This window comes from Bufo gargarizans, chromosome 2 (genome assembly GCF_014858855.1).
Source record: "Bufo gargarizans isolate SCDJY-AF-19 chromosome 2, ASM1485885v1, whole genome shotgun sequence".
In the NCBI taxonomy this organism is placed as follows: Eukaryota; Metazoa; Chordata; class Amphibia; order Anura; family Bufonidae; genus Bufo; species Bufo gargarizans.
In genome coordinates this window covers 513,086,768-513,106,840 of record NC_058081.1, presented here as the reverse complement: position 1 = coordinate 513,106,840, position 20,073 = coordinate 513,086,768, and the positions used below count along the sequence as shown (strand labels likewise).

Genomic DNA, 20,073 nt, shown 5'->3' with positions numbered 1-20,073 from the left:
GTGGTGTGCTCTCCTTCACTTCAGGGACCCTGTTCTCAAGATAGATGCGGGTCCCACTTTTGGGACCTGCTCCTATCTGATATTCTAAAGACTTACATGGGCCAGTGACCGGGGAAGTTATTGGGAAGGCACGTTCCTTCCTGATAGTTGTCAAGGAGCTGCCGATCGCTGTCATCACCTTAATCACAGTTTCTGAGTAGCTGATCGTGTTGTCTGAACAGCAATCTGCTGCCCAGAAGTGATGATTCTCCATGGAGATCAGCGATTGCTAGTCCCCATACTAAGGGGGAGATTGTTGCATATAAATGCAGCTCTTGCCTCCTGTGGCAAGCGGGCAGTTATTGGGAGCGAAGAGTTCATTCCTGATAATTGCCTGCTGTGTAAGCTTGCCTGCTGTGTAAGCTTGCCTGCTGTGTAAGCCCTTTACTGTCCAGACCTGTGACCTGCTTCGTTTTTTATGTACACTAGACTACTAAGGGGCATCAGTCCATCTTAGAAAATTTCAATTTTGCCATTGCTGAGACACCAGGTGCCAGTGTAATCAAATTCCCATGTACTGTCATTGTAACCAGGCGAGCTGCAGAGGAAGATCGGCCTAAAGGTACTGGAGATGCGAGGCAATGCCGTGGTTGGCTATCTACAGTGCTTTGATCTGGAGGGAGAGTCTGGTCTAGTGGTTCGGGCCATTGGAACCGCGTGTACTCTGGATAAACTAACCAACTTGACTCCGTTCCCTCCTGCCTGCCACTCCCCATGTAAAGATCTGAAGGAGTAAGTATGGATCCATAGAGATAGTGTCCTACTGTGCTCAGGCCTGTATGGTCAGTAATAATGTGATTCCTGAATTTTATTTTATTTTTATTTTTTATGCTCATAACATCAAACTTGTCGATTTTATATTAGAGCACCAAAACAGAACAAATGCTTCACATAGTTTATATGACTCTAAAGCTGGATTTACACGGGCCGGCTGAGCAGCCAATTGTCGGGTAGGAACGCTGCCCGTTCAGTGAAGGAGACCTCTGCATTTGCTTCACTGTATGAGGAAGAGGGATCACTATTCCTCCTACAGATTCATGGTTTCTGAGCACAAGATCGCTGTTTAAATCACACAGTCTGCCATCCAGAAACTATGACCCATGGTGCCTGCATAAACGGCAGAATCACCTGATGAACAAGCGTTTCGCATGTTCATCAGGTAATCAACTGCACATTTACGTGGCCAGATTGTCGGGAGCGGTCGTTGCCAATAATCTACCTGATTCTCAGGGCGTGTAAATGCACCATAAGTGAGTCCATAAGTGTATTTAGGAACCTAATATATACATAGATGTGAGATAGAACTAGATAGATACCGACATAGTGAGTGCTGCTCTGGAGTATAATACAGGATATAACTCAGGATCAGTACAGGATAAGTAATGTATGTACACAGTGACTCCACCAGCAGAATAGTGAGTGCAGCTCTGGACTATAATACAGGATGTAACTCAGTACAGGATAAATATTGATATAAATCTTAGACGTGTAATGCTACTTTCATATTAACGTTTTCAATTCCGCTATTGAGATCCGTCATAGGATCTCAATAGCGGAATTAAACTTCAGTTTTGTCCCCATTCATTGTCAATGGGGACAGAACTGAACGAAACGAAATGCACCAGAATGCATTCCGTTCTGTTTGGCTGCGCCCCCACCGCGGACAGAATAACGCTGCAAGCAATGTAAGTCAATAGGGACGAATCCGTGTTCTCTGACACAATAGAAAGCGGATCCCATTAACTTTCAATGGTGTTCATGACGGATCCATCTTGGCTATAAAAGACATAATACAACCGGATCCGTTCATGACGGATGCATGCTCTTGTATTATTGTAACGGAAACGTTTTTGCAAATCCATGACGGATCCGCAAAAAACGCTAGTGTGAAAGTAGCCTAAGGCCGTATACGGAACCATTCATTTCAATGGTTCCGGGGGAAAAAAACGGAATGTACTTCGTATGCATTCCGTTTCCGTTCCGTTGAAAGATAGAACATGTCCTATTATTGTTCGCAAATCGCGTTCCATGGCTCCATTCAAGTCACTGGGTCCGCAAAAAAAAAACTGAACACCTACGGCAATGCATCCGTATGTGTTCCGTTTTTGCGGAACCATCTATTTTATGGCCATCCCAATTTTTTCTATGTAATTACTGCATACTGTATATGCCAGTGATGGCGAACCTTTTACAGATCGAGTGCCCAAACTGCAACATAAACCCACTTATTTATCGCAAAGTGCCAACACAGCAATTTACCCTGAATACTACAGTCCAATATAGTATATATTCCATGTACTTTATCACTTAGCTATAATAGCCTGCCTACATTCAGTGCGCTGCCCGTGCTGTTCATAGTGCGCCCTGCGCTGCTGAATGGCAGGAAAAGTCTAAGGCATATTGATACAGCATAGACTTTTTCCAGGGTGTGGGTGCCCACAGAGAGGGCTCTGAGTGCCGTCTCTGGCACCCGTGCCATAGGTTCGCCATCACTGGTATATGCCATATGGAAAAACAAAACGGAAACATAACGGAAATAAAATAAACAGAACAACGGATTGGTTAAAAAACTGACCGCAAAACACTGAAAAAGCCATACGGTCGTGCGAAAGAGGCCCAAGGCTGCATAAGCGAACCCTTTGTGTGCAGAAAATCTGCATGAAAACCGCACAAAAAAATGTAAATAAATCTGCACTATTTATCGCGGATTTGGTGCAGATTTTATTGTGGATTTTTTGTTTATGTTAATAACCGGACTGAAGTCTATGGGGAAAACCACTCTACAGAAGGTGCAGAATCGCACAACCAATAGACATGCTGCGGATTTTAAAATCCACATGGCAGGTTAATTTCCACACATACAAAAATATGCAAAGTGTACGTGATATTTTACAAATCTCATTCACTTTGCTGTTACTCATATTATGTGATGATTTTTCCGAATAAACGCTCGTAATCCACAATGTGTGCAGTTACGCTAAAGGTAGATCTGCAGTGGATGATGTATAGGGGAATTCCTCTGTTTCCTGGCCTCCACGTAATTCTCTTCTGCGGTGTAAGTAAATGCTATGAGCTGTGTTGCAGCGAAAGTGCTTCTGTAGGTGTCAGCATCTGGTGTACCCCAGTCTCTGCAGGGTGTGTCACTCTTCTTTCTCTTGCATGCCTCTAAAGATGGGGGTCTTCCACTAACCAGTTCTCAGCCAAATTTTTCTTAACCTGTAGAACTTGTGTCCTGTTCTCTTTTCTTGCACGCGTTGCTGCTGCCTCTCCCAGGTCTCTGCTGGTCCAGCCACCAAGCCACGGATATCGCTCGACTCACAACAGCCCTATTCACACTGCTTCCGGCTCACGACTTACTCAGAACTTCTCTGTGTCTGTCCCCACTCTCATCTACACTGGTACGAGACTGCTCACCCACAGGAGTTGGGCGAGGCAGGCAGGGTAGGATTGTACTGCCACAAACTACCCATGGATAAGCGTGTACAGAATCCCCTCCACTGACCTACAGCTCGGCCGCATTCACTAGGAGACACATTTATTTCATCTATTCTGTCTCCCAATCAGTGACTCTTGTACTGATCCTGAGTTACAATGATGTCTTCTACTCCAGTTTCATCCAGAGCTGCAGTCATAGTTCTGCTATTACATAATGTATTCTACTACAGACAGATCCAGAGCTGCAGTCACTATTCACCGTCACACCTGCTGGCACACAGATCTTTAAAAACACACTTAATATAACCTAGTACAGCAGAACGTTGTCCCATATTCTACATCAGAATCAGTAAAGCACCTGTAGCTAATATGAATACTACAAGTCCCCTAGTGCAACACAGTAAAAACCTCTTTCTACATCAGGGCGATGGAACTAACCGCAAACTAGCAGAAACGCCGAAAAATGCTGCTCTGGATGTGACTGGAGTATCAGACATGTAACTGCAGAATTGGATGCAACTGGAGTGCAATTCATAATTATCAGCAAATTAATTTACAATCTAAGGAGAAGATCAGGAGTTTTGCACTCTGCTCCCTAACCTCCATCAATCTTCTGACTTGTCACTTAGTGGACATCCCCTTTGACCTGTATAGAAATGATGGGATCATGGAGGATAGTGGTCAGTGGAGGGGGCAGCAGGTAAGTGACCACAGCTGCCGGACTCCGTAGTGTTAGATCTTACTCCATGTAGCTGATGCATGATAGTGAAGCTGGTGGATAAGGAAACATCTGTATGACCCGGGCAGCAAGGAGGACGCCTCCTCCTTCTTTGTGTTACTGCAGCTTCTTCACAATCCTGGAGATTTTCTGCTTCTTTTCCTTTTTTTTGTGTGTGCTGATTTTGGTGTCGTTGGTGGCAGACGCTTGCCTGAGGAGGTGCAGCATTGACAATTGGAGGCGCTGGGAGAGTTGTACCCCCAATCATTCCTTCCAACCCCAGTAGGGGAGGTCCCCCACCCAAATGATTAATTCCAGGGGTTACTTAATATATCTCCACCTTCTTCTAACAGGACCCCCTTCAATGAAGAGCTTATCCCCAATATTCACTCATCCGGACCCTCCACCCCTCTGAAAAACCAAACTTATTCCTTTTCACCTTCCAAGTCCTACAGCCGACAGTCCTCTTCTTCAGACACAGATTTGAGTTTGACACCTAAAACTGGTAAGACACGTCCATCCACCTTTATTTTCAGTTATTCTTTGTTTCACTTGTCCTTTTTTTTTTTTTCGGTTTACTCCTTTTTTTTTTTTAAACAATTTGCTCTCATCATTGCTGTGAGTTATCAAAATGATGTCTGAAGATTTATTAGAAGTCACACAGGGAGGTCTCTCCGCTGGGTACAATAATGTGTCCTACAGTACAGTTCTGCGCTCTCCCCTGCTGGGTACTATAGCTCTTTACACCCATTACCCTCCCCATCCCATTGGAAGCAGTAATATTTGGTATCCTCCCATTCTAGTTCTGTCTGCTCCCCCATAACAAGTGCTTTCCCCCTGGCTTCACACTCCAGATTTGCATTTAAATCTTCCTTTCACCTGCTGGTACGTGATACACAGTGCTAGACCGAGCATCAACCCTGACACCTTAGCTGAGATCCCATAATGCCTGCATCTCCCCCGATTCATAACAGCACATCACCCACTGTCTACCAATTAAACCTTCTGGATGTGACTGGTGTATATATCTTGACGTAACTCACTTTGTACAATAACAGACAGTCACTTACAGTAGAGTCAGTGGTGCAGCTGCAGGTTTGGTGTTCCTTCCCTTACTTAGTGCACAAACCTTTGTGTGATCTGAGAATAAGGTCACCCTGAGCTCCAGAACTGTACTCCAGGCCAGCGGCGGTCTCCATTACATCTCTTTCTGATCGGAAGCTGCCGCCGTCAGTCTCGCTCAATAAAGCAGCTTAGTCAGGAGATGAATGTAATGAAATGACTTGCACCGCAGTCACATGGTGAGGATGTGATGGCGCTATTCAACGACTGTAGTTCTATTATAATAGACCCGGAAGAGGCTATGACAGTGAGGTCCTTATAATAATCGATAGTCAATGTATTCTTAGTAGAATATAATCTGTTACTGATATATTTCTCCTATCAGACCCTGTATAATCCCCTTCATAATCCAGGACTCGCCACAGCGTGCCAGGAGGTGCTGCCTCCCTCCTCGTGGTCTAGCTTGGCATAATTCATTACATCTGCCGGTCTGCTCTTCTAATGGAAGAATTAACCATTTGTGTGGTCAAGTGACCTGCGAGACATTTCTAAATGTTTATTATATATATATACAGTACAGACCAAAAGTTTGGACACGCCTTCTCATTCAAAGAGTTTTCTTTATTTTCATGACTATGAAAATTGTAGATTCACACTGAAGGCATCAAAACTATGAATTAACACATGTGGAATTATATACATAACAGAAAAGGATGAAACAACTGAAAATATGTCATATTCTAGGTTCTTCAAAGTAGCCACCTTTTGCTTTGATTACTGCTTTGCACACTCTTGGCATTCTCTTGATGAGCTTCAAGAGGTAGTCACCTGAAATGGTTTTCACTTCACAGGTGTGCCCTGTCAGGTTTCATAAGTGGGATTTCTTGCCTTATAAATGGGGTTGGGACCATCAGTTGCGTTGTGGAGAAGTCAGGTGGATACACAGCTGATAGTCCTACTGAATAGACTGTTCGAATTTGTATTATGGCAAGAAAAAAGCAGCTAAGTAAAGAAAAACGAGTGGCCATCATTACTTTAAGAAATGAAGGTCAGTCAGTCCGAAAAATTGGGAAAACTTTAAAAGTGTCCCCAAGTGCAGTCACAAAAACCATCAAGCGCTACAAAGAAACTGGCTCACATGCGGACCACCCCAGGAAAGGAAGACCAAGAGTCACCTCTGCTGTGGAGGATAATTTCATCCGAGTCATCAGCCTCAGAAATCGCAGGTTAACAGCAGCTCAGATTAGAGACCAGGTCAATGCCAACAGAGTTCTAGCAGCAGACACATCTCTAGAACAACTGTTAAGAGGAGACTGTGTGAATCAGGCCTTCATGGTAGAATATCTGCTAGGAAACCACTGCTAAGGACAGGCAACAAGCAGAAGACACTTGTTTGGGCTAAAGAACACAAGGAATGGACATTAGACCAGTGGAAATCTGTGCTTTGGTCTGATAAGTCCAAATTTGAGATCTTTGGTTCCACCCACCGTGTCTTTGTGCGACGCAGGAAAGGTGAACAGATGGACTCTACATGCCTGGTTCCTACCGTGAAGCATGGAGGAGGAGGTGTGATGGTGTGGGGGTGCTTTGCTGGTGACACTGTTGGGGATTTATTCAAAATTGAAGGCATACTGAACCAGCATGGCTACCACAGCATCTTGCAGCGGCATGCTATTCCATCCGGTTTGCGTTTAGTTGGACCATCATTTATTTTTCAACAGGACAATGACCCCAAACACACCTCCAGGCTGTGTAAGGGCTATTTGACCATGAAGGAGAGTGATGGGGTGCTGCGCCAGATGACCTGGCCTCCACAGTCACCGGACCTGAACCCAATCGAGATGGTTTGGGGTGAGCTGGACCGCAGAGTGAAGGCAAAAGGGCCAACAAGTGCTAAGCATCTCTGGGAACTCCTTCAAGACTGTTGGAAGACCATTTCAGGTGACTACCTCTTGAAGCTCATCAAGAGAATGCCAAGAGTGTGCAAAGCAGTAATCAAAGCAAAAGGTGGATACTTTGAAGAACCTAGAATATGACATATTTTCGGTTGTTTCACACTTTTTTGTTATGTATATAATTCCACATGTGTTAATTCATAGTTTTGAGGCCTTCAGTGTGAATCTACAATTTTCATTGTCATGAAAATAAAGAAAACTCTTTGGTCTGTACTGTGTGTATATATATATATCCCTAGTAGTTGGGTCCATAGAATAAATAAAAGGAAAACTAATGGGGTTACACTGGCTGACAGATGAGGAACATGAAAGACGCGGAACTATTTGCTCATCTCAGTCATGGTTTTGATAACTCGCCTTATTGCGGATGGTTGTACCCACCCATTGTGGCATCACATAGGCCCGCAGTATACATCTGTTATCCTGGGCATTGCTTTTATTCTTTCTATTATTTTGTATCAGTTTTGTTATTTTCTTCCTTCTCGTTCTGTTCTCTCTCGATCACCCGACACTCCATCCTCATTCTCTCCTTCTACAGCTCTAATTCCAAAGGGTCCTCGATTTTTCATCTCCCCCAGCTCCCCTTCTCTTACTTTTGAGTCCCCGAGCCTCAGACATCCCAATAGTCTTCTCCTGGCCTATAGCGTCTCCCTACCACACACTAGTCATGACAGCCCACGCCTGAGGAAATCTGTATCGTTCAGCGATGAGCTGCTTCTGACAGCTGGTAGGATTGCTCGATGAAAGTCTTGGTTTTTTGAGTTCTTGCAAGCACGGCATTTTATTTTTGGCGGAATGTTTGACACTAACGTTATAAATGTGCACAAAAATCCAAAGTGACACTAACATCAGCACATTTTAAGACAGTGGTACCATGAATGCACTCTCATAGGCTGCATTCTTAGTGACATCACTGCTATCTAGTGAACGGGTAGGTTGCATTCTCAGTGATGTCACTTCTGATCTCTAGTGAATGTATAGGCTGTATTCTCAGTGATGTCACTGCTACTCTCTAGGGCAGTGATGACAAACCTTTTAGAGACTGAGTGCCCAAATGGCAACCCAAAACCCACTTATTTATTGCATAGTGCCAACACTGCAATTTATCCTGAATACTATCATGCAATATAGTATATCTTCCATGTACTTTATCATTTAGCCATAATAGCCTGCCTACATTCAGTGCTCTGCCTGCGCTGATGTATGTCAGGTAAAGTCTAAGGCATATTGGTACACCATAGACTTTTTCCAGGGTGCAGGTGCCCACAGAGAGGGCTCTGAGTGCCGCCTCTGGCACCCGTGCCATAGGTTCGCCGCCACTGCTCTAGGGAATAGATAGGCTGCATTCTCAGTGATGTCATCGCTGATCTCTATTGAATGAATAGAAAAGGAATGGATAGTCTGCTTGTCAGTGCTCATTCCTACTCTCTAGGTCAGTGTTTCCCAACCAGTGTGCCTCCAGCTGTTACAAAACTACAACTCCCAGCATGACCGCACAGCCAAATGCTGTCCAGGCATGCTGGGAGTTGTAGTTTTGCAACAGCTGGAGGCACACTGGTTGGGAAACACTGCTCTAGGTAACGGCTAGGCTGTATTCTCAGTGATGTCACTGCTACTCTCTAGTGAATGGATAGGCTGCATTCTCAGTGATGTCACTGCTACTCTCTAGGGAATGGATAGGCTGCATTCTCAGTGATGTCATCGCTGATCTCTAGTGAATGAATAGAAAAGGAATGGATAGTCTGCTTGTCAGTGCTCATTCCTACTCTCTAGGTAACGGCTAGGCTGTATTCTCAGGGATGTCACTGCTACTCTCTAGTGAATGGATAGGCTGCATTCTCTGTGATGTCCCTGTGGCTGTCTAGTGAATGGATAGGCTGTGTTCTCAGTGATGTCACTGCTACTCTCTAGGGAATAGATAAGCTGCATTCTCAGTGATGTGACCCCTGCTGTCTAGTGAATGGATAGGCTGTGTTCTCAGTGATGTCACTGCTACTCTCTAGGGAATAGATAAGCTGCATTCTCAGTGATGTGACCCCTGCTGTCTAGTGAATGGATAGGCTGTGTTCTCACTGATGTCACTGCTACTCTCTAGGGAATGGATAGGCTGCTTTCTCAGTGAGGTTCACCACTACTCTCTAGTGAATGAATAGGCGGAATTCTCGGTGATGTCACCACTTCTTTCTAGTGGAAGGGTTGTTGCATTCATGATATCTCTCCCTTAAAATTATCTGGGGATGTTTTGTGCTTGCAGCAGGGGCCATGCATGCCTGGGGCCCCTTACCATCTTTTTTGTTTTGTTTGTGAAGCACATTATGCACGACAGACCTCAAGAAATAAGGTTTGATAAATTCACAATTTTCCTGATTATAAAAATTGTCAGCAAATTGCCCCATTCAACATACTGCGGTAGTAAAGATGTAGCTGTGCTCTGGTGGATTGCATTGTGGGGAGTTTTCATGTACATTGCTGAACTCACAATTCTTACTTCTGAAGGACAGGAACCATTATCTGCAGGAGGGTTGTCCTGTTTGCACACTCTCCTGGCCTCTTAGCAGAGTGCAGCCACTTTAGTCTGTTCTCATAGCCTGGAGGTCACTCACAATTCGGAGAGGTAGTGGAGAAGCAGCCAGGAACATCACTGTTACCCTGCAGTCTGGTGGTAAGACCACAACTCCTACTATAACACATTGAAGGAATTGTCTGTTGAGCAATGTTCTGATATATTCTGCAGAGAATCATGTATATAGCGGTGATGATGTTGCCCTGTAATGTCCGTCCTACTACTTACATTACACGGTATATGTCTGCAGGGACTTGGGCCTGGGTGTTTTTTTTCCTTTGTGCGGCCCGTAAAGATTGGTCACACTCCTATTCTGATGCCCTCCTATTTCCCACCGCTGTCCTATCATCTCCATCACTGTATACATCTGTCTCTATCTGGTGTGACCCCTCCTATCTTTATATATATATATATATATATATATATATATTTGCACATGTTGTCCATAGGACTATGCTGACGCTGGGGCCATGTTTCCTTATCTGATCACAGCTACTGATGGATTTAGTGCTTGGGGTTTCCTGTTGGGCTTGAAAATCCCTCCCTTATGCTTTTTATTTAAAAGTCCTTTGTACATACAGCTCCATCATTGTTCCATGGAAAGCTCTGCCTCTGTAGTGGACTGTGTGTTTCAGTTCCTCACCATTTTTAAGATCTCTGCTTGCTGTTAGTAATTGGTAACATTCACTGTTACATCCTGGATCTGAAAGTCATCCTACTCCTGGATTCTTCATCAGCAGGTAAGAGCCATCAACCTGGAGTCCAGGACAGCAGAGAGATTTGTGATGTGCTCCTGCTGTGTTCACGCTGGACTGCCTACACTTATACATTGTAACAAACCACCTGAGGTGTGCACAGGACTAGCCTCCCCATCTAAACCTTGTTTCCGTTTACTGACAGCTGGTTAAGATCTTTGAGAATGGAGGAATTTAAACACAAAGGGGGAGATTTATCAAAAATGATGTCAAGGAAAACTGGCCCATAGCAACCAATCGGATTACATCTTTCATGTTCAGAAATAGCTCACAAAAATGGAAGGTGGCATCTGATTGGTTGCTATGGGCAACTAAGCCCGTTTTTCCTTTACACCAGTTTTGATAAATCTCCCCCATCGTCTATTAGAAACTTTTATACAGGACTGGAGACGGCCTTGCCCCCTCTTGCCAGAGCAACAATCATAAAATTGGGTAGAACTCCACACCTTGGAGGAAAGACGGCGTCCACTGTGTTACCTTGTATTGTTGCCTTACTCCTTTGCGTTGTTGGAGACGTAGTGTTTTCTGCAATAGATTGCTAGTCAGATTTTGATAGAAGGCGATCGTGCTGCCCGAGGGTTTATAGTAATCCAGCAGAATTAGAAGTATTGAAAAAAATGTGTACGCCCTCATGTTTTATGCCCATCATTAACCTCAGAGGTGGCTACATCCTCACAGCGGGTCATGTATTTGTGGAGAATTGCCTCCACTGCTCCTCTTGTCCCTTGTTAATTTGTGGTTTAACCCTGTGGGTCTCACCCTGGTCTCCAGCCTTTCCTCCAAAGTGTGGATGCAGCCCGGCTATAAAGCAGCAATGACCTGCTCGTAGTGTCCATACAGCATTGGTCAAGATTCGGCAAGCACCCAGGAACATCTCATTGGATTTGGTGCTTGTGATTTTGAGTTTTATCTTTTTGGTGGCGCCCTCTAGGTATGGGGAGTGGAAGTGCAGGAAGAGAAGGTGGTACCTTTAAAACTCTACTGAGGCAGCAGACACAGGTGGCACTGGAGCAGCGGGTAAGTAACATGTGTGGTCTGGGTTAGATCTTGTGACATTTAACAGTGTCCAGTTCATGTGGAGTTTTCCATCTAAATTGTATTGGGGGACTACTGCCCTTTCATGAGCCCCACTTGCCTTCTCATCCAGACACAAGCACCCTGTTGTTCTCTGTATGGACAGTGTTGGAGCAGCACCCCGAGATCATGCAGTACATTTTTAGTGTATCCATCCGAAACCCTTCAATTCATTGATGTAGATGTATATCCTTTAAGGCCACTTTCAGATGAGCGAGTGTCACGCTCCGGACTCGCAGCACATCACCCATCCTGACCTTCCAGCACTGACTGGGTCGCATTGCATTATATTGATTTATGATGCTATGTAACCCTTACAGTCCTGGAATGTATTGGATAACACGGACAGCATTATGTCCTTGTTATCCAGTACATTCCAGACCACTGGCAGTGCTGGAAGTTCAGGATAGGTGATGTGCTGCGTGACACTCGCTCGTCTGAAAGCGGCCTATTGCGGTATCCCCATAGTCCAGAAGTTCTGGTAATCCAACATACAACTAGAAAATATACTACATATATGAAAGACCCGGAGTAGCAGGTGTTATGTTCAGTATATTGTGCTAATTTATCAGCCCTCCAGCTCTTAACCATTTATGTCAGAGCAGAAATCCAGTGATCTAAAGGTTTGCAACACCAGAAAGCCATTAAAACCCCTGTGAGGTTTGACTTGTGGTGAATTGCAGGTCCTTAATAATAGTGATCTTCGTATTGTCACTAGTCTTGAAATGCGTCAGAAAATACGGCAGTTTTAATGACCGTAAGTAGATGGGTTTATTTCTAGTGCCGTAGTCATCAGATTTCTTCTAGGGATTCCCTATGGCTCTGTTCCCATGTTACAAAGCCTCCAAGACAGGTCAACACAACCTAAACTCTTCTCCGAGCATCCAATAATCCAGCATCTTTAAAGTCTCGGTCAACTTAATAAAAACTTTTGATATGTCATAGCAACATATTAAAGGTTTTGATTTGTGGGGGTCTGAGTGCTGAGACCCCCACAGAACGCTAGACCGAGGGGAGACGAGCGCTCACATAGTGTGCTTTCTTTCCTTGCTGCAGTCTGTAGGTCTGTTTCAATTCTGTCTCCTGCAACGAGGAGAGAGAGGATGCTATGTGAGACCTTCTCTATCCTTGTTCTAGCAATCGGTGAGGGTCTCAGCATTCAGACCCCCACTGATCAATACCTTTAATATGTCACTATGACATAAGAAAAGTTTTTTGAATGTTCAGTGACCCCTTAATAATAGGACAGTTTTCAGGCTCATGTGTCGTTACTTTCTGATGGGTGGGGTCATATTCATAAGACCTCTACAATCCTGAGAACGAAGGAGCCCCAGCGTTGATGCCCCTGCAGCGCAGCTCATCACCCACTCTGCAGTCTGTCCTCCCTGGGGCTGCCTGAGAACGAAGAAGCCCCAGCGTTGATGCCCCTGCAGCGCAGCTCATCACCCACTCTGCAGACTGTCCTCCCAGGGGCTGCCTGAGAACGAAGGAGCCCCAGCGTTGATGCCCCTGCAGCGCAGCTCATCACCCACTCTGCAGACTGTCCTCCCAGGGGCTGCCTGAGAACGAAGGAGCCCCAGCGTTGATGCCCCTGCAGCGCAGCTCATCACCCACTCTGCAGACTGTCCTCCCAGGGGCTGCCTGAGAACGAAGGAGCCCCAGCATTGATGCCCCTGCAGCGCAGCTCATAACCCACTCTGCAGACCGTCCTCCCAGGGGCTGCCTGAGAACGAAGGAGCCCCAGCATTGATGCCCCTGCAGTGCAGCTCATCACCCACTCTGCAGACTGTCCTCCCAGGGGCTGCCTGAGAACGAAGGAGCCCCAGCGTTGATGCTCCTGCAGTGCAGCTCATCACCCACTCTGCAGACCGTCCTCCCAGGGGCTGCCTGAGAACGAAGGAGCCCCAGCATTGATGCCCCTGCAGCGCAGCTCATCACCCACTCTGCAGACTGTCCTCCCAGGGGCTGCCTGAGAACGAAGGAGCCCCAGCGTTGATGCTCCTGCAGTGCAGCTCATCACCCACTCTGCAGACCGTCCTCCCAGGGGCTGCCTGAGAATGAAGGAGCCCCAGCATCGATGCCCCTGCAGTGCAGCTCATCACACACTCTGCAGACCGTCCTCCCAGGGGCTGCATGTTCTTGTGTCCTACAGTCTGTATTTTGCCAGTGTAATGATTGTTCCGCTCCCTGACAGTCTTTCTTCCCTGCAGGAATTCCCTTTTTTCACTCTGACTGCATTTCCTGTGGGCTTCCTCGTCCATGTCGCTGGTGTGGTCAGCGCTCGATCTGTGAAACTTCTGGATCGGATTCACAATCCGGGTACGTTCTCTGGCTCTGTACTCATTTAGCCACGATTTCCATATATTCAGCTGTGACACACTGTTTGGGCCAGCAAGAGGTTCAGTGTCTGTGAATGGGAAAGGAGATTATGGGGGGTTTTGAGATAGAGGCCCACCATGCTTCACATACATTGGTCAGCAGCGATCCCTGTCTTCCCTCCTTGATACTGATACATTTTGGAGTCCCATCACTGAGCTTTTTGGCAATTTAACACTTGACTTGTCTTCCCGTGTGATTAAAGGGCCCATGCATTTGTAAATTGTATTTTTTTTAATAGTAAAACGCCTGCAACTTTCGACTAGTCTTTGTTTCGAGTCCTCCCCATTTTGCTTCCTGTCTGTAAATAGAGACATTCTTGTTTGTACCCAATGGAGTAACCTGCCCCGATCTAGCAGCGCTTAAACAGCTTAAGGTTTGTTAAAATGTGCAGACGGTCCTCTGTAAACTAATGGGGTCATTTATCAAACCGGTGTAAAGTAAAACTGGCTTAGTTGCCCATAGTAACCAACCAGATTCCACCCTTTCATTTTCCAAAGGAGCTGTCAAAAATGAAAGGTGAAATCTGATTGGTTGCTATGGGCAACTAAGCCAGACTGATAGCTGTTACTTGCACTGATACCTTTTCACAAACCCTCAGCTGTGTGAGACGATAAGGACCCATGTGAACAAGTAGAGATCTTACTAACTTCACATTATACAGTTTATGTCTCCGTAAAGAAGTTCCCCCTTTTAGGATAATGAAATGATGAAAGGCCTTGAGTGTAGTCATCCTCTTCTTTATATGGTCTCAGTCCCTTTAATACTTCATTAATGCCTATTTCCTAAGGACTAATACTAGGGATGAGCGAACTTGTGTTTTAGGTTCGGCGTACAAGGTTCGGGTTATCTAAGAATTCCAATATGGATTCTGCCACCACGGACCATAACTTATTGTCCATGGTAGCAGAATCCATAACGGAATGGAATACTAGAACCTTGTACGCCAATGTATTAGTTCGCTCAACACTAACTAATACATTGCTACTCTGAGACTTACACCATATTGTCATCAATCGAGTTATAGCTCTTAGCTTGTGACTTCATTTGGAGCGTTTTTTCATCCGGAGATATTAGATGAAATGTCTCAGTCCTGTAGACATTGTGGAGATACAGTGCTGATATATGAAAACCCAATCCCTTACATGATCATAATTGTACAGATTCGATTTATATTTTATAACCGTACATCATCTTATACTCCAGTCACATCCAGAGCTGTATTTACAGTTTTGCTGCTGCATTGCCTTCTACTCCATTCAGACAGACACCCTCCTTCCTTCTCTGTAGCCTCTGTAGACATCTCATTGTGAACTTTTGCTCCGTTTCAGTGCATTGTGTGAGATGTAGTGTTTTCTACATCAGGCTGGCCATACCTTGCCTGGTGTAACCAGACCATGCTGTGTACAGACACTGAACCAGCAGGGAAAGCAGTGAGATGGAAGATTGATTGAGACTTGATTGTTGACTTTGGTTGTGATTGGACTATGAGACATGATATCTGTCCGGATCAGTAAAGTGAAATGTATTTTCACAGTTACCATCCTAATTTAGAGATGGGTACTGTAAATTGATAATCTGAGTGTCGTGGTATCCAGTGATGTGTTATGAATGCATGATCAGCGCTGAGTGACATTGTCCTGTTGTCCCCATCATTAGAACATCTGTCCATTACGCCAGATGCCTGAGTTATCAGAGAATGTATAATGTGCCACATAAGATCCTTTCCGCTCATTATTATGTCATGTGTGACCCTAGTTTTTATGTATAAATCAGTCGCCCCGCTCACCTTTTGACGCACCTAACTAAGCATGAAAGCTCCACGTGTCTGTCATGAAATGTTTTCTCTTCTAGATCAGGAAGATTGTCTTTAAAGGTAGCGCCTCATAAGTTATGCTGCAAATCTTGTAAATCCTACTCCAGTCACACCCAGAGCTATGTCAATGCTTCATGCTGCTGTTTGTAGTCCTGTGTCACCCTAATGGCTTAGATGAGTTCCCATAATGGACTTAACTCTGCTGTCTTTTGTGATGGGAGACGTAATTCATACTTGAGTAGCAGGGTGTGTTAAAATATGGCCACTCGGCATACTCTGTACAGACCCCAGCAGGTGCAGCAGAAAATCTTTCCTGACAGATAACTGGAAACCAGCAAGGAGCATTAGAGCGATAGAAGACCCTGCTGCCTCAGAGCTAGCTGGAAAAAGCAGGGGACAGCAGAGAGATATGAGAGCTAGCTGGAAAAAGCAGGAGGCAGCAGAGAGATATGAGAGCTAGCTGGAAAAAGCAGGGGACAGCAGAGAGATATGAGAGCTAGCTGGAAAAAGCAGGAGGCAGCAGAGAGATATGAGAGCTAGCTGGAAAAAGCAGGAGGCAGCAGAGAGATATTAGAGCTAGCTGGAAAAAGCAGGAGGCAGCAGAGAGATATGAGAGCTAGCTGGAAAAAGCAGGAGGCAGCAGAGAGATATTAGAGCTAACTGGAAAAAGCAGGAGGCAGCAGAGAGATATGAGAGCTAGCTGGAAAAAGCAGGGGACAGCAGAGAGATATGAGAGCTAGCTGGATAAAGCAGGAGGCAGCAGAGAGATATTAGAGCTAACTGGAAAAAGCAGGAGGCAGCAGAGAGATATGAGAGCTAGCTGGAAAAAGCAGGAGGCAGCAGAGAGATATTAGAGCTAGCTGGAAAAAGCAGGAGGCAGCAGAGAGATATGAGAGCTAGCTGGAAAAAGCAGGGGACAGCAGAGAGATATGAGAGCTAGCTGGAAAAAGCAGGAGGCAGCAGAGAGATATGAGAGCTAACTGGAAAAAGCAGGAGGCAGCAGAGAGATATGAGAGCTAGCTGGAAAAAGCAGGAGGCAGCAGAGAGATATGAGAGCTAGCTGGAAAAAGCAGGAGGCAGCAGAGAGATAGGACTCTATTGCCTGAGAGCTAGCTGGAATCCAGCAAAGTATAGCAGAAATGTGTAATATCCTACTGCATGAGAGCTAGCTGGAAAAAATCAGGGGTAGCAGAGTGTTAGAAGACCTTACTGCCTGAGAGCCAGCTTGAATACAGGAAAGGATAACAGAAATATGTAATATACTCTTGCATGAAAGTTAGCTGGCAAAGAGCAATGGATAGTAGAAATATGTAGGGTAATATCCTACTGCCTAAGAGCTAGCTGCAAAAAAATCACGGGGCAGCGGAGAGATTTGAGAGCTAACTGGAAAAAAGCAGGAGGCAGAAGAGATTCCGGTATGAGAGCTAAGGCTGCTTTCACACTAGCGTTCGGGTTTCCGTTCGTGAGCTCCGTTTGAAGGAGCTCACGAGCGGACCCGAACGCAGCCGTCCAGCCCTGATGCAGTCTGAATGGAGGCGGATCCGCTCAGACTGCATCAGTCTGGCGGCGTTCAGCCTCCGCTCCGCTCGCCTCCGCACGGACAGGCGGACAGCTGAACGCTGCTTGCAGCGTTCGGGTGTCCGCCTGGCCGTGCGGAGGCGTGCGGATCCGTCCAGACTTACAATGTAAGTCAATGGGGACGGATCCGTTTGAAGATGCCACAATGTGGCTCAATCTTCAAGCGGATCCGTCCCCCATTGACTTTACATTGAAAGTCTGGACGGATCCGTCCCAGGCTATTTTCACACTTAGCTTTTTTTAGCTAATATAATGCAGACGGATCCGTTCTGAACGGAGCCTCCGTCTGCATTATTATGGGCGGATCCGTTCAGAACGGATCCGCCCGAACGCTAGTGTGAAAGTAGCCTAACTGGGAAAAAGCAGGAGGCAGCAGAGAGATAAGACTCTACTGCCTGAGAGCTAGCTGAAATCAGGCAAAGTTTAGCAGACATATGTAATATCCTATTGCCTGAGAGCCAGCTGGAAAAAAGCAGGGGGCAGCACAGAGGTATAAGGTCCTACTGTCTGAGAGCTAACTCAAAAAAGCAGGGGTCATCAGAGAGATATAAGACCCTGCTGCCGGAGAGCTAGCTGGAAAGCAACAAGGGGAGCAGAAAGAAAATCCTGCTGCCTGAGAGCAAACCTGAAACCAGCAGCATTTTACTGCATCCCTAGATGTGACTGAAGTAGAAGAAATGATGTAATCGAAGGTGCTGTATAGTGATGATGGTGGAAAGCGGAGCTGCTCTTTTAATGATTTCATCAGATTCTAAATTACTGTGTGTTGCAAAATAATACGTTTCGCCAAGTCCTCCCCTCCCCCTATTCCAGACTTTATTAACTGTGCTGTGTCTTTTCAGTCTGTGTAGTGACTTCTGTGCTGATGCTTCTCTAACTCACCTGATTTGCTGTTTTAAACTCAGCCTTTGTCGGGATAATGGGTAACACCAGATCTTACAAACTGCTAGACTGGAGTAGTTACAATGCAGGTATATCCCCTCCATCGGTCCTTCCATGAAACCTGAACACGGCAACAAAAATTATGGCTGCTCAGTGAAACTCTAGCTCATCTGATGTGGGGCACTGCCTGGGGAAGGGCTGTCCACGTCCAATCAACAAATCTGCAAGATTAGCTCTGTGCAACCAGTCAGTCTGATCTAAGGGGGCTCCCATCTGCACCACTTTTCTGTGCCCAGTCAGTGCCGCTATTGCTGCCTCACGTCCAGTGAGCTGGCTTATGGGAATCGCACACAAAATACCCACACAACTCTCTAACAAGCGTTCCAACAAAGGCTTGTTAGCGATGATGTGGCCGACCCTCAGCCAATGCAATGCAGGAAGGCGGTGTTCTTGTTGCCTCCTAATGGAGTGCGACTAGAAGAGGAGAAAGCTGCTGTACTCAAAACGAGCAGCATCACCGCATGCGTTTCAAGCCACATTTATTGAATAGAACTGTTCTCGGTGTTTGGTGTTTTCTTTCATCTCATCACATTAGTTGTGTTGTTCACCGTCCTCTATGTTGTATTGGCTCTTACAGTGGCAGCACACAGCCTGGCATAGCAGTTATGCCTGGGCTCCATGGGAGGCAGTGTATCTCAGGGCCACCATCTTGAGTTATTGGCCTGTCCTGGTGTGGAAAATTACAACCCCCAGGTTATTATATGAATACCCTATTACTGGAAATTTCCACGTTTTGTGAAATTGGCTCTGATGCTGTGTTTATGCTGTGTCCTTCATGGGTGACAAGAGCGATTAAATGGGGGAAGCTCCATAAACACTTTGCCATTGTCGATAATCCCACCAGGACAATGAAGTGAACCTGGTTATATCAGCACCACGGCCCCTCGGGCAACATTTTCCATGTCCGGCCGGATAGAGGCTGAGTGGGCGGACGATATACCCGGGATTAGTGGTGTTATTCTGCCTGCAGCTGCCACTAAGATCTTAATTCCTCCTATTCTAGGACATCTGCGCCGTGGTCACATGACCCCCTGTCTTGCAGCGTCCGGCTCCCAGGGGCAGTTTTTCCCTTTAGAATCATTGGTGAGAAAGGGGCTCAGAATCTGTGGCAGATTGTAGTCAACAAGCTTCTCCCGCAGGCTGCACAGATCTCATTGAGCAGGCGACATGCGTGGAAAATTCAGAAAAACGCACATCACATAAAACTCACGTGTGATATAAGAGGTTTCCAACCTTTTATCAGGGGCCACCTGCAAATACACTGTGTGCATAATTATTAGGCAAGTTGTATTTTTGGGGATTAATTTTATTATTGAACAATTACATCTAAAATGTTTATAAACCACCAACCTGAATATTTAAAGGGGTTTTCCGGGATTTTAATATTGATGACCTATCCTCAGGATAGGTCATCAGTATCAGATTGGCTGGGGTCTAACACCCGGCACCCCTGCCGATCAGCTATTTGAAGAGAAGGCTGCACTCCATGCGAACGCAGCTTTCCCTTCATTATTTACATGCTTGCCATCGACATCGCAGCGACGAGCAGGTGTAACTACATGCCATCCCATTCACTTCAATGTGATGGCTCGTTCCTATTCAAGTGTATAGTAACAGCGAGCAGGTAAACAATGAAGGGAAGGCTGCGCTTGCCCGGAGTGCGGCCTTCGCTTCAAACAGCTGATTGGCGGGGTTCCCGGGTGTCGGACCCCTGCCAATCTGATATTGATGACCTATCCTGAATATAGGTCATCAATATT

The 20,073-nt window shown here is 45.7% G+C and overlaps 1 protein-coding gene across 9 annotated transcripts in view; it reads left to right on the top strand.

Annotated features, from left to right (window-relative positions):
- The window catches only part of C2CD5 (C2 calcium dependent domain containing 5), a 66,981-nt gene that overhangs the window by 9,719 nt on the left and 37,189 nt on the right, over positions 1-20,073 (top strand). For 5 of the 9 annotated variants that reach the window (XM_044281296.1, XM_044281297.1, XM_044281293.1 and 2 more), the window contains exons 7-11: positions 573-771; positions 4,546-4,697; positions 7,748-7,936; positions 11,459-11,544; positions 13,812-13,920. In XM_044281296.1, the coding sequence (XP_044137231.1) occupies positions 573-771; positions 4,546-4,697; positions 7,748-7,936; positions 11,459-11,544; positions 13,812-13,920 (735 nt within the window). Of the gene's footprint in view, positions 1-572; positions 772-4,545; positions 4,698-7,747; positions 7,937-11,458; positions 11,545-13,811; positions 13,921-20,073 lie in introns of those variants that run through there. The other 4 variants (XM_044281301.1, XM_044281299.1, XM_044281298.1 and 1 more) reach the window with 2 other exon arrangements.